This window comes from Canis aureus, chromosome 7, assembly GCF_053574225.1.
Source record: "Canis aureus isolate CA01 chromosome 7, VMU_Caureus_v.1.0, whole genome shotgun sequence".
Lineage (NCBI taxonomy): Eukaryota > Metazoa > Chordata > Mammalia > Carnivora > Canidae > Canis > Canis aureus.
The window spans coordinates 39,790,285-39,805,690 of NC_135617.1; the positions used below are offsets into that span (position 1 = coordinate 39,790,285).

At 36.8% G+C, this 15,406-nt stretch overlaps 1 protein-coding gene across 1 annotated transcript in view; it reads left to right on the top strand.

Moving 5' to 3' along the window:
- Positions 1-15,406, top strand: part of COL9A1 (collagen type IX alpha 1 chain) — a 62,544-nt gene that overhangs the window by 22,427 nt on the left and 24,711 nt on the right. The window contains exons 14-23 of the mRNA XM_077903488.1: positions 165-218; positions 3,045-3,098; positions 4,693-4,746; positions 4,879-4,932; positions 5,074-5,127; positions 5,501-5,554; positions 6,544-6,588; positions 7,722-7,775; positions 7,881-7,934; positions 14,906-14,959. Coding sequence (XP_077759614.1) covers positions 165-218; positions 3,045-3,098; positions 4,693-4,746; positions 4,879-4,932; positions 5,074-5,127; positions 5,501-5,554; positions 6,544-6,588; positions 7,722-7,775; positions 7,881-7,934; positions 14,906-14,959 — 531 coding nt within the window. The remainder of the gene's footprint in view (positions 1-164; positions 219-3,044; positions 3,099-4,692; positions 4,747-4,878; positions 4,933-5,073; positions 5,128-5,500; positions 5,555-6,543; positions 6,589-7,721; positions 7,776-7,880; positions 7,935-14,905; positions 14,960-15,406) is intronic.

Genomic DNA, 15,406 nt, shown 5'->3' on the forward strand with positions numbered 1-15,406 from the left:
AATGAGGTAATTTGGGACACTGGCATCCATTTGTTTACATAATGTCACTATTTCTTAGTGTTACCTTTCGTTATGTTGACATCCTTCTGGATCAACTTTTGTGATAAGATAAACAAGTGTGTTCCTCAACTAAGACAATTCACTGTTCTTTTTTATATTTACAGGGAGCTCAAGGATTACGAGGCATCACTGGCATTGTTGGGGCCAAAGGGGAAAAAGTAAGATGATGATTATATGACATCAACATGTATAAATAAATTTTTGCCCACTTAAAAATATCTTATTTTCAGCAACATCATTTTTAATTTCTTATTTGCTTTGTAGATGTTTGATTACGTTTTCACATTTCTGTTATAAACAATAGAAACAAGTAGTATGTATGATACTTATGTATTACATATTTTAAATTATCTTTGGTAAATAAGAATAAACAGGGATGTTAAATTTTTATCTCTTTTATTATCAGTGGTTAATACTGATACCACTGAGACAATACCTAAAAATCAAAACAAAGACAGGGGAGGATGGAAAGAGAGAGGAAAGAGAGAGGTAACAGAAGGCAGGATATCCCTGGGGACACCAGGGCCATTCATGGCTCTCCCTCCAGGCTGATCCCTGAGCTCTGTACTCAACAGGGATCATACACTTGTGGCTGGAGTTTATCAACCTGTCCTTAGCCCATTCTCAAAGATCAGATTCTCCCACCATTTCATAGCAAGGAATTGTGAGATGTTTGGGGAGATTCAAAGAGAAATAAGAGAAATAATGTTCACATTTGTAACAAGAGACACATACATTTGAGGACAAGGGCAAGTGATGTGAGGGAGTGATCAGGGAACTAGGAGGGCTCATGGAGGAGGTGGCATTAGAAGGATGCCAGACCTAGAAGGATGACATATTCCCATTGCGAGACAATGGAAGATAGGGAATGCTTTTTCTGAGTGAATATCATAAACAAAAACAATGGAAACCTGAATGTTCATGATGGGCTCAGGAATGTTTTCCTCACTGTGTATGTGTGTAGGGGTGTGTCTAGCTTCTCTATCAGATTTTAAGAAAAATGGTTACTACTTAGAGAATGTATTAGGAAAGCCAATTTATAGGTTCCAGGAAAAAAAGCACTTTGCCTACCACCACTTCTGACCCTTGCCTCTTTCTTTTTAGAATCTCTATGGCTAATTTGTGTCATTTCACACAGAAGCAGAGGCTTTTTATTAACAGTGAAGTGGGAATAACTTGCACATTGTAGGTGCTCAATAAATAAAATTTTTAAAAGAAATGCATATTTTTGGAAATTGAAGGAATTATTTTGTGACTAATTCCTTCAACTTCATTTTTTTCAGTCTCTTTGTTCCTTCTAAGTATTCTAATTCTGCCTGTTTTACTCTTCCATTTCCTCTAGAATATTTCTTTTCTAAAAAAGCATATTTCATATTTCTATATTCATGTTACCTTAAGTAACATTCTGTGTGTATCTCTTCTGTTATTAAATAATAAATCCCATTTATTTTGGAGTTGCTGATACCTAGACCTTTGCTTTTTGGGGTTTAAATCATCTAAAATATGTGACCCCACACTTTGAAACCAATTACTGTTCTTGATATGCTCTTTGTATGAGATATTCTTTTACTTGGCATTTTTCAAAATTTCTCATTTCCTCTGAGTTCTGTCAAATTGCTTTCAATAACAAAAAGAAAAAAAAAAAAAAAGCAAACTCTTCTCATGAACTCAGACCCCTGGAGTGGTTGCCTAGTAACAGCATTTTGGGTCTGAGCTCATGCTGAACAGCAATAAGAGAGAGTGAGTGCATCACAGCTTTTTCTATAATGCAAAGGCTGGGCTCCACGCTCACAACGCAGGGTGAATGATGAATTCAAGGTCTTTTTTGGGTCTTCCAAACCTCTTCTTCCCTGGTGAATGTAAAATGCTTTCTACTCTGCTCTAGTTTTTAGGGATCAAAGAATTTCAAGGCTCTGAGGTACCTCTGCTTCAGTTGTGTTCTTTCTTTGATTCTACCTTTTCTGAACCTTCTATCAAAGGTTTCCTAATTCTTAATTTTTACTACAGATGCTGTCCACCTGGTTTTCTTGGCCTGACATCCATCCAGCACTCTTATGACTGTTTTCCATTTATTTTATCATCTCCCTATCTCAACCCTATTCATTAGTAGATGACCTATTGACTTCTGTTGCCCTTCTGACTTCTCATTCACTTAGCAGATGAGAAAAAGATTTAAAGAAGGGGTTTGTATTTTAACACATAGCATATATAGAAAACATTAAAAAAAACCCCATATTTTTGTCTTAAAATCACATTTAGATTCTTATCATTAAATAAAGAGGTGATATGTACAATATAACCAAGTCACAGTTGATTTCAAGATAACTAGATTTATAAAGCTCTGTAGTTTCCATCCCTTGGTAAGATGAATCTGTTGTTAAGAAAATAGATGAATTATTTTATATAAACCGAACCTATCATCTACCTAGGATGGAACAGGGGCTACTCAAATACTTATTACAACTCATTCTTCTAAATCATATGACTGGACTTCTGATTATGGATCTTGGTGGAAATCCAGTGTCACAGAATCCCATTACAGCTGTGGCAGCAGCAGAGTCCACTGCAACTATTTGGGTGGCTCCTTGATCTTCACTGTTAATGAATATCCATAGGAATCCTGACAACCCTAGAGGGTGACTACCAAACCTCTTCTGATAGCTTTGCCAGCTTCCTAAATAGGTACCAGTGTTTTTAGTTCATGTCATCAATCAAGAATGGATGCAGTGTTAATTTAAAATACCAAGGGTGGTATCAAAGATCGGCCGTAACTACTCTTGGTGGAATGAGGAGATGTAAACTAGTGTTTTCATAACTGAGGTATCTGATTGAATACTTCCTGGGGTTCACTGATGAATACAGTATGTATTTCAAACACAAAACCTCCTTTTTATCTGGCTATTAAAGTTCTATAGAAAGATTGATGTGCCCTTCAACATAAATGACTGATCTCAATTTCATTTCTTTGTCTTCTTTTTTTAAAGGGTGCTCGGGGCATAGATGGAGAACCTGGGCCTCAAGGGATTCCTGGTGCACCTGTAAGCTGTTTGCCTTTTATAAGACCCAAAGATAGATTATTTAGCAATGATCAGTGATAGATTACTTGCTTTGTGTGTGTGTGTGTGTGTGAGTGCAAGTATTTTTTACATGTGAATGATTAAAGTGGTAAAATGAGCAATAGTTTTTATATTTATTTAAACAAATTTGATTAAGATAAGCATCACTTTCTTGAATAAAGAGATATGTTCTTTTGACTTGATGTGGGTTTTTGTTTTTCACATAGGTGAAGTCTTATTGTTGAGTTTTTATGTTTGTTGTGTTTTCCATTTGTTTTGGCTGCCACAGTATGCTTAGGGTTACAGTCTCATTTCAGGTTTTGGGTAATTCTATCCTTTTTCGTTTTCGATGATTTCTGATCTCATTATATTTTGTTTGCTGTATGTACATGTCATTATTATAGGCTGTCTCACACCTTTTCTAGAAGTAAATTTAAAACCTGTCCATTAATAACTACCTTTATCACAGAAAAAGTAGAAAAGGTGTAAGTAAAATAGAATTTTCAACTATTAAGCTCCTATGGCCAGTGGGAAAGACAGAATGCAACTACATCATAAATTACAACATGAAGCCCTAGAGTATGTGGTAGAGGTAATGCATGTAAGAGAATCTTAGAGGCAGGTTGATCTGGAAAGCCATTCTGGGTGGGAAGGGCAGCAGAGTACAGGTGAGAAGAGCACTGTTGGTGGTGATAGGGCCTGAGGGGTGTCTTGTCATAGGGACTGTTACTGCCTGGCTTGGAAAGTTTCTGTTGAGAGCTGAAATTGAATAGATAAGGTAGGATCACATTATGGAAAGTATTTAATGCCAACGTGAGCTTTTTGAACTGATCTTGTAGCAATAGGAAGCCATTTGAGGTTTTAGAGTAGTCTTGCAATTCAACAAAAGCTTTATTTTAGGAAGACACATCCTCTCATCTATTACCACTTATGCCATTAGTCAACATTGGCCAGATAATTTTGACAGAAACCACTATTATTGCCATGGAGAAAAGATTGGCAACTGACCCAAACCTTAACCCACCATGATAGTGAGTTTAGCTGATAATGTAGACATAGTTACTGATGTTAAGGTTACCTACAGTATGGATCTTAATTTTATTATACCTATAAATCTAGAGAGCACAGAAGCTTTACACATTTAAAATGAAATCAAAAGACATGCAGATCTCTTTTATCTCTATGGCAATATAAATTTTTAAGACAATGCTAATTTTTATAAAAAAAATTCTTGAGCTAGGCATCCATGAGAGAGAAAAGCACCCAATGAAAGAGCAGTAGTCAGGCAATATGGATGGTGTTTTTTTTTTTTTTTTAAGATTTCATTTATTTATTCATGAGAAATAGATAGAGAAAGAGAGAGAGAGAGAATGGCAGAGACATAGGCAGAGGGAGAAGCAGGCTCCATGCAGGAAGCCTGACGTGGGACTTGATCCCGGGTCTCCAGGATCACATCCTGGGCTGAAGGCAGCACTAAACTGCTGAGTCACCCAGGCTGCTCAGGATGGTGTTTTATAGTTCCAAAAGTTTATCAAATAGCTTTTGTTTATATTAACAACATTTTATTTTCACATAGGGTGATCAAGGACAGCGAGGACCTCCAGGAGAAATAGGTCCCAAGGGAGATAGAGTGAGTTCAAATTAGTGTTAATTACTATAAACTTTTTGGTGTTCTCTGCTGATTATGCTTATCTCTTTGATGTGTCCTAAGCATTGTGATAAATGGGCATGTCTTGACTATCTTTTCCCTTCTGCTTTGCAGGGGCCTCAAGGTTCTAGAGGAATTCCTGGCCTCCCTGGGACCAAAGGAGACACGGTATATCCTTAGCCATAATCATCAACCACATTTTTCAAAGTGATTATTAACTGGTAACAAAACTTTAGAAAATAATGAAGGGAAGAAGAATGTGACTGTTTCTAAGAGACAGTGTGTTTCTTTGTTTTTTTTTTTTTTTAGGGCTTGCCAGGTGTGGATGGCCGTGAAGGGATACCTGGAATGCCCGGAACAAAGGTAGCTGTGTAGCCCTGGCCAACAGCATTTCCATTTCTATATTACTGGGAGATTTACTTAGCTGGGTTTGGCTTTTTTCCTCCTTTTGGTTTTTTCATCAAGTGTCAACTCAAAATACTATTAGAATAGTATGTTTGTTTACTTGGTTTTAGGAACTCAGTAGAATTGCCCTGTCAATGAAAGTAGCTGAAAGAGATTGTGTATTTTGATTAAATTTATGTCTTAAATCCATCCTCCCTCTCCCCCTGCCTTGAGCAGGATCATATTATAAAAGTGCATGTAAGGTCATTTGTAGGGATAATCCTTCTATCCAGAAGCTCTGTGTCCTTTCTTTTCACACAGGTTCATGATGAAATAAAAACTTCTTTTTCAGGGTGAACCAGGGAAGCCTGGGCCTCCTGGTGATGCAGGATTGCAGGGCTTACCTGTGAGTATTTGGGTCTTTAAATATTTATTGGTTTAGCTACCTATTTGGAAAACATGAATTTTAGGGAGAAACAAATAAATTGATAAGTTCTGCGGAAGATATATGATGCTTTAATTTTACATTTTTACATTTTGTATTTTTTCCTGAATAATGAACTATTTCTCTAATAACCATACTAAGCTTTAATTATGTATTCTGCATTCCTCTTGTCTCTTTAGTTCACTCAATATTTCTTATCTTTTTACTAACCCTGAGCTGTGGGCCAGGATCACGTACTCATTCCTCCTTTTAACCAGTTCTGAAGCTCTAGTTAGCAAAGTTGAGCCATAAGAGGGTTGAGAGTATGCTCATGGAACAATGTGAGGTATAAGATACCATTGTTTTGATTGTGTGCTGTTTTAAATTATTGACATTGGTGTCTCCCTGCATTACTGTGGCTAGGGGTTAATGTGGATTATACAGATGTATTCTTGGAGACACATGTTTCAAGGTTGTACTGGTAATTTGAGGACTGGCTTCAATTTATTATGATATCTGGCAATTTAAAATAATCAGAGAATATTAGGACTCCCAAGAGTACCAAGTTTTAGTTAAAGCCAGCATTCTCCTGCCTTACCGTTTTTCTACTTAAGGGTTAGCGTTTCAATAGGCCCCGTTTTGTTATTCTGTTCAAGGAGTCATACTGCTAGGAGCTCCCACTGACTGGATCATAATTTGGAAGCTCATGCTTGAAAAATAACTTTGGTTAGAGGTAGGATTTGCCTGAGGGTGTTCATACCTAACAAGCCAGATAGAGTAAAGTAACGCCTCCTAAATTGTGGGTAGTTCTATAACCATTCAGAATTTGGAAAGTAGGAAGAATCTCCCTCACACTAAAGAGTTGGTGTCATCATGACTCTGACAGCCCCTCGGCAGTGGGCAGTGGGCATGGCATCTCCCAGATTCTCAGATGAGGTGATTCAACCCATGTCCTGTGTGCCCTCTTTTAGGGTGTACCTGGAATTCCTGGTGCAAAGGGTGTTGCTGGTGAAAAGGTAAGAGATGAAAACTTTTTAATTAAAACTTGTTTCTATTTCTTTATGTTTTCATTAATATGTACTATTTATCATTTTTAGTAGTTCCAAGCTGCCTTTTATTTTATTTATTTATTTATTTATTTATTTATTTATTTATTTTTTATTTTATTTTATCCTAAAGAGAAATAAGAACGGCTTTAAGGCTTCAAATGCTAACCTCTTTCCTAGCTGCAGAAAGCATACTTTGACAAAGTGTCGCTGATTAGACTTCCTTCCTGAAGTGTCATCCTTTGCCAGTATAAAACAGAAAGTTTTACTGCTCTTTGCCAGTTAAAATAAGGAAATTATTAATTAAGCTATAGAAATTATGTCAGTGAATATTACTAACATGATTTTGCTTAAACTAAAAAGATATTAGACATTTTGTTCTCAGTCTGATCAACCAGCACTTGTATTGCAGCATTTAAAAACAATAGGTGAAAAAAAAAACTAAAGGGATAAGATAATAGCTTTACTTTAAATAAAATATATAAAATGTGAATAACATAGAATTTGGTCACTACGAGGTTATATGGCTACAGCTCTCCAATTACCGAGGTCCACAGTGTCTTTAGCAGAGGTAGTCCCTCATAAGTGGATAAATGGATTGTGCGAGATTGATGGTGGAGCTGGCACCCCCAGACATGTGCTTTCCTTGGAGCTTGCTGGCAGGGTTCTCTCAACAGCACATCTTCTTATTCCACATGTTCACAGGATTCTTTTTCATTTTAGTAGTGTCATTGTCAGGTAAAAGGGCTCAAAGAAGTTTGTTGGAGATAGAAATAGTAAAGGAAAGATATATAGGATTAATATTGTGCAGAAAGAAAATCTTCATAGTATATTCTTGTCTGGGTAAAGACCTTCATTTTTGAACATTTTTTGTTACCTTTATCATACTTCTGGGAATAATAGAACAGTATCCTGAATCTCAAAAACTTTAATGTATCCACCAAGAAGGAGATTCTATACTCTCCCAAATTCTCAGTGTGAAATTGGGAAATTAATGCTATTTAGGTGTAAGAAATGCCCAGTCTGGGTAAGACAGGGTGATGATTATGTTTACTTGCATAATTAAATGCCGCATTACTTTGAATGTTGCATTTTACTTTTAGGGTAACACAGGTGCTCCAGGGAAGCCTGGTCAACTGGGGAATTCAGGCAAACCGGTAAGATGACATGGGTTACCTTTCCTTATGTTATCACCTGTTGTTATCACTAAGCAAAAAATTAAGGAGCTTTATCTTTTTCTTTCCCTGCCTTTCTCATAACAGGGTCAACAGGGGCCTCCAGGAGAGGTGGGACCTCGAGGACCTCGGGGGCTTCCTGTGAGTACTCCTTTTCTGTAGAACCTTCCTAAGTGCCTTCTCAGGGTTTTGCTGGGTGTCCTTCTAATCATTTATTCATTTATCCATGTATGCTTCCTGAAGTTTCAGTATGTGCTAGTTAAGAGAGACAGTGAAATGGGAATGCTATTCATGTATACAATCTGCTTTTTTAAATTCAGAAGGTGGAAATAAAACTTAAAAAAATTTAAAAATATTTTTAAAAAGCAAGATGACCCTTTTTTGCTCTCATCTCATATTGAAAGAAATATTTTAATGTGGTTAAAAACACCTTACTGAGATAAAATTCATATACTATATAATGTAACCATTTAAAGTATATGATTCAAGGATTTTTAGCATATTTATGGAATTATGCAACCATTACCATAGTAAATTTTGAAACATTTTCATCTTTCAAAAAAGAAACTGTGTCCACTTGCAGTCACTCAACATTTCTCCCCAATTCTCTCAGCCCTAGGCAACCACTAACCACTTTCTGTCCATGTAGATTTACCTGTTCTAAAAATTTCTTATAAATGGAATCATACAATAGGTGAGTTTTTCAGTGATTGGCTTCCTTTAGCATGCTTCAAGGCTTACCTATGCTGTAGCATGTATCAGTTCTTCATTCTCTTTTATTGCTAGCTAATGTTCAGTTGTATGGATATATCACATTTCCTTCATTCTTTCATCCATTGATGGACATTTGAGTTGTTTCCACTTTTTGACTATTATGAATAATGCTGCTGTGAACATTTTTCTACAAATTTTTGTGTGGACACATGTTTTTATTTCTCTTGAGTAGAATACCTAGGAGTGGAATTTCTGGGTCCCATGGTAACTAAGGTTAATCTTTTGAGAAACTGCCAGACTTCTTTTAGTATGAGTTTGTCAATGTGTCTGTTTTGCAGCCCATAGAGCAATGTTTATTTTTTCACTAGATACACTTTAACCTTTGGAGAGAAACTGATTAGGAAATGAAACATTATGTATTTAATGTTAACTTTAAAAAATTCTCTCTGAAAAAAAAAAATCTCTCTGGCCTTCATTTTAAGTTCTTATTTTCAAAATCTGCTGGGTAACAAAAAAAACTCCTAAGAGAGAATACAGCAGCATTTCCAAATATTGTTGTTATTTCATTTAAAGCATTTCATGAGCTTGATGAATAATGATTTTCATGTTTTAAGGGAGTGAAATATTCCAGATGTCTTGACATGAGACACTTCTCACAGGTGTTTTGTCAACTGACCTCTATCAGGTGGTTTCCAGAAGTTTCTCTGCAGCCAAAGAAACTAGCTACGTCTCCTCATAATCCTCCTTGCTCACTTAGAGCTCACTTCTCCTTTTCTTCTATCTTGCTTGAAGCCTGTGAATTTTTAATTAAAATACTTCTAAAAAATTGCCAAGGCAATGAGTTTATAGCTAGATCATATTCCTATAAAAATGAAGATGCTACATGACTGGTCCAGAAAGATTCAACAGTGTGGGAGAGGGGCTATTAAGTCTGAGATTCACTTTATAAAGAGCAGAGAGCAATAAAATTGAAGGGACACCTGCTGTATGTTAGGACCATGCACTGAACATAAAAAGTGACTCAGTAGAGACAGCTTGGCCCATCATTGGTTAAGTGCCACAGGATGTATAAAGAATGAGAAGTAGAACTGCAGGAGGAAGTGGGATGGGGGGGGTGTTAAGTTCTCTCAGGTGAGGGGAGGCAGTTCCATTATGCCTATGTAAGCTTTGAGCCTGATTCAGGTTTTAGTTTTTATGAGTTTCTATAAATGTCCAGATTCTTATTGCTCCCATCACTGTGGCTCAAAGCCTTGGTGTTCTTCTTCCATCATGTTTTTGATCTCCAACATGACCTGACTGATTCAACTACCTCCTTTTTCAGGTCTCTTATATTTGACTCTTTTTTTCTAAGCCCACCTCCACCATCCTGGCTCAGATCATCAGCTACTGCTTGGATTATCAGGTGTCTCTTGATTTGCCTTCCCAGCTGATCTTTCCTTTCCCTGGTTCTTCATTCCCCAGGACTCTACCCTAGAACTCCAGGAGGGTTCCCATGGTCAAGGTGACAAATAAGTTTCAAACAGAATTTCAAAGGCCTGGGGAATGGCAGCAATCTCAGTCTTCACACATTGCCATATTGGTCTTTTCAAAGTACAGCTTTTATCATCACTTCTCTTCTTTATTTAAAAATCTTTAAGGGATTTCCGCTGGCAATAAAAGAAAGTACCAAATCTTAAACCGTCTGTTTATCCCCTAGTTTTATGTGTCACTTCTGCCTGGCTCAGAGCCTGTGTTCAAGTCAAACTGGACTCCATGCTAATCTCCAACGTCTCTGTGCTTCTCAGCCTGCTTGTATTCTCCTGTGGTACTGCCCTTAAGTGGCGTTCTTCTTCATTTCTCTGACTCAACATCCCATATACTTTCTTAGATGTAATTGAAATGTTAATTCGACAATGAAACCATCTCTGGTTATGCCCTATCCACCAAGTAGATGTGTTCCCTCTTTATTCTGAAACCCTGTAACCCTGGCCTCTTTTTTGCTACATGCTGTGGAATCTTCAGGGAAGCAAGGACACCTCTGACCACTGTTGTCTTCCCTACATATCTTCATTTAGGGCCTGTTGCAAGGTGGTGCTCAATAAATATTTCTTAAAATGAATTGAATTGAAAGTATAATAAATCTTGCTATACTGCTTATGTTAGTAATAATTGACTTCTCACCTACTATAAATTTTACAGAAAAGTGTCATTAGAGGTTATAAGTATTATGGTTCTGGAGCAGAGTTTTAACACCAAATCTACTCACTGAAAAATGCATTTATTCTTTCATTTTACATCATTAAATTTAGTTTCATAGATAAATTCACACATTTTCAACTATTCCTTACAAGTTTTATCAGTTTTTCCCGCAAATGTCAAGTTGAAAAGCTGAGTAGAAGGAGCAAAAACCTATTTCTAATGTGTTCTACTAATGGACCAGGGCTAATTGGAGCATGTCTTTGAAATTAAGTGGTTTTTCCCTTTCAAACCATTGTTCTAACACCTTTGGCCAGTGCCACAGCAAAACATATTGGAGTTTTTTTTTTTTTTTTTGTCACCTCCAGTGATTACATGTGAGCACATATCTTTACCACTTGGATCGTGCTTCTGGCTTTCTCAGTCACACTCTACTGGTTTATACCTGGATCTGAGTGACTCCTCAGCAGGAGAATGGCTGGGGCCTTGGATACAGTGGCACCTGGTCCATTTCCCTCTTTTAGGCTTCCCAGAACTTGCCAGGGATTTGCTGAGTGAGTTGTGTTTGCTCTGCTATCATGTTTCTGACTGGGATGAGTGCCATGCTGATCTACTTCCAGTTTTCTGAAGATTATATACTCTTGGAGTACAGAATCCTCCCTCATTTTCTCTTGAAGTCCCATCCTCACCCTACTGCCAACAGTTCTGAGCACAGAGGTCCCCATATGGTGTGTTGTTGAATGATTGAAACTGCATTCCTGTGCCATCCAGGCCATGGAATATTATCCCTGTCAATAATTTGTGAAGCAGCTGTGATGGCTATAGATTTTGATCTGCCTCTGTGTGTGAGAGAATGTTTAAACCTACATCAGAGAAAAATACAAGCTCTACAATTCTGTGAAATGAAATATATTTTAAAATATCTTTGTGGCAAGCCTAAAAATTATCATTGTAGTAGGACTAATATGATCTTCCGATGTTAATATGAAGATATGTTTGTAAAAGCAACAATCTGTAGAAATCATAATTGATCTTTTGGGTTAATCAGCATCCTTTTTCCCAGAGAGAGGCACTTAAGTATATAATTCAGACTAAGTATAATGATTTATAATTTCTCACTTCTAAAATTAGCATGGTACTAAGAATAATGTTCATTCTTCAGCTAGTTAGCATTTTGGGTAATCAGGCAAATACAACCACCATCACAACCTAGAGCACAATGGAATAAAATCTGGATTTCTTTTTTTGTGAAATACTTATGACAACACAAGTATAATGAAATAGATTTTTTTCTGTGATATTTTAAAAGTCTAGTAATTCCACTTTGAAAAGGAGACTTCCAAATGGGATTATTTGTATTTATTGAAATGGGTTTTACAAAATAGCTCCTAGTACTTGTTTATAAAGAAGGTGCCTTCTTGGGGTGCCTGTGTGGCTCAGTCGGTTAAGCAACTGACTTTTGACTTCCCCTTAGGTTTTGATCTCAGGGTTGTGAGATTGAGCCCTTCATAAGGCTCTGCACTAGGGGTGGAGCCTGCTTGGGATTCTTCTCTCCCTCTGCCCCTTCCCGCTCCCTCTCTTAAAAAGAAAAAAAAAAAAAGAAGAAGAAGATTGCTTCTTGGTGATCAGGGGTCTTGACAGAAACTGGAGAAATGAGGACTAGAGACTTTTTTGTTTGTTTGTTTTTGTTTTTGTTTTTGTTTTTGACAAGAGCAACTTGTGCTTTTAAAGAAACTTGGGAGCTTTGAAAGGTAAAGAACATTTAATTAAACATTTGATTAAAAAACCAATTTTGACTGATTTCTATAGTTCTTGGGTAAAACCTTGATAAAAATAATAACTAATGTTTTCATAGTGTTTACTATGCTTCAGACACTGTTCTAAGTGCTTTATATATCTATTACATCCTCTCAAAAAACCTATGAGATAGGAACTGTTTTTATCCCCACTTTACAGGTGAGGAAACTGAGGCACAGAGGTGAATTTGAGGGGCTGGAGTTGGCTGATGAATGGTGGGTCCAGGCTTCAGACCTGGCAGTGGGGCTCAGTGCCTGTGGCCTCATCTCCACCCACCCATGCCTTGACAGTTCAAGTCAAGGCTCTGCAGCATGGTTTTTATTTAAAGTTAGCTTGCTCAATTCTAATGGTACAAGATATATTTAGCAAATTTTAAATTTTTATGTTTATGGAGTCAACATAGTAATGAGAAGTTAACAAAAGCCTAAGTAAAGCTGGTGAAGACAAATAAACACAACATAAACCCAAACAGATTCCTGAGTTTGACCTCAGAACCACAGAATAAGAATCTAGGGGAGAAAAAAAAATAAATAAATAAATAAAAAAATAAAGAATCTAGGGGAGAGAAGGGAAGCTAGAAGGAGGAACAGGGAGATGGAGTGGTGGAAGACATCTAGTGAAATATATTTCCAAAACACTCTGGGGCATTCTGATGCACAGCCACAGTTGGGAATCACTGAGAGAGGGTTAGTGGTTTCCCTTCCAATGGCTATTAATTTCTCTTTGAATTAAAGTCATATTAACCCAATGACCTTTAGGATCTTAATTATGATGCAGTTCAGAAATTACTTGAAAATGCCAACAGAGCAGATATGCTGAAGAAAATCTGTTTTGAACTTTCAAATGGTGGGCTAACTTAGTGGGGCAAAACCCAATGTTTACGGATAGAAGAATCTATCACAGTGGCTGGTTATCATCTAGTCTTACATCTTTCAAGTGCCCATCCTCATAGAACACTGCCTCAGGCTTCGAAGCTGCTCACAAGGGTTAAGCGCCAGTGTATTGTATCATTCAAACTTACATACTAGACAGGTTGCTTATATATAAAAATTTTGGAAAGTATTTAAGAGCATTTCATTTAAATCACCTCTAAGTCATTTGAAACAACTACCACTTAATTATAGCTCAAACTAGAGACTTGTAATTTGGCAGACATTTTTTTATCCTGTAAAGAAACTGAAAGTTCAGAAGGATTATGGATTTTGACACTTGGTTCAACTTAGAGACAAATGAATAGCATATGGGCCAGATCAGGATAGTCTTAGCAGAAGCATTTATAAATAACAAGAAATAATATGAAGTTGTCATCTCATTTTAAAGTAAAATGAACTCCAAAGACTACTTTCCTTTTTATAAACACCATCCAGGAAATGTGATTATTTATCCAATAACCTCATGTTAAGTTTAGTTGAATATGTGTTAGAAATAAAACAAGCTTTTGTAAGACTGCATAAAACTGTATGAGGTTCTTGGGGAAAGAAATTGAAGAATTCATGTGTCTCCTTTTCTCAAAGGGCTTCGAGTTTCAAATAAAGAATTGAAATTGGCTCGCAAAATGATATATTGCTTTTGGTGTATTTTCATTATAAACTGTACTTTCAAAGTTTATTTAATCTCTTAAGACATGTTTAGAACAAGAATGAGTAGAACAAAGAATTTTGTATGTGGGAAACTTTGTAAATTTCTATTATCTCTGTCTTTTTGAAGTTGCATTAGTAATTTAAAGGCAAACATCTCTGTCTTGTTTCTCTTTTTTCCCCACTCTTTTGCAGTTCAAGATTATTTGCCAGATGCTGCTTTAAAATATCCTGTAGGCCTGAAACTTACTCTCTGTTTTAGGCATTAGGTGGAATTCCAAATTGATATACCTATACCTCAAGAACACAATCTAAATGAAAAGATAAAACATGTATTCAGATAACCATAATATAAGTTATATTGTGATTTAGATGCTGAAAATTACTGTGACTTCACATAATGTAGCAGACATTTTTGTCTAATGGGCTATAATCACAAGGAACAGCATTAACACATTCATCAAAGGATAAACACTGGGGAGGCTATAGGCATTTTGAAAGGATTTTTTTTGATTTATGATAGTCATACAGAGAGAGAGAGAGAGGCAGAGACACAGGCAGAGGGAGAAGCAGGCTCCATGCACCGGGAGCCTGACGTGGGACTCGATCCTGGATCTCCAGGATCGCGCCCTGGGCTAAAGGCAGGCACCAAACCGCTGCGCCACCCAGGGATCCCCTATAGGCATTTTGTGTAAAGATCTCTGCCTTCAGGAGAAGATAGGGAAAATACTTTAATGACTTGTGTACTTAAACAAAAACCTAAGTAGAGTGTTATTTTACTGATATAGTAATTAAGCATTTGAGTTTTAGCAAACTATCCAGTTGATAGGCATGTTTGTGTTTTTCCAGGGCAGTAGAGGGGAAGTAGGACCAGTGGGACCCCCAGGACTACCAGGTAAACTGGTAAGTAATATTTCTAGTCTCCAGAGGTTTATTTGCTTTATAAAAAACACAACCAATTTTTAAAAATAAGGAAGGAGAAAAGAACAATGTATAAAGGGTGATCTAATCAACTTTACTTGATTTCTCTTATTATGTGAATGTGTGAAAATGTAAATGTAATATTTCAAATTATATCTAGGATACTCTCAGAGGGTATTTTAATCAGTGTGGTTTGTAGCATACATTTTGAAATCAGGAGAGACATGAAGTGGTACATTTGGCCTTTGGTTGTTCTTGGAATTGAGGAGAAGTATGCGTGAATGCTGCCTTTTACTTCTTGAGCAGTGCTTGTTTACACAGTGAGAGAAGTCCCAATGCAGGGACTCCACTAAAAGAGCCCACTGTTGAGAAGGACTGCAAGCCCAGGAATTGAGAACCTCAGAGATGGGACAGAGGGGTGGAGGGACT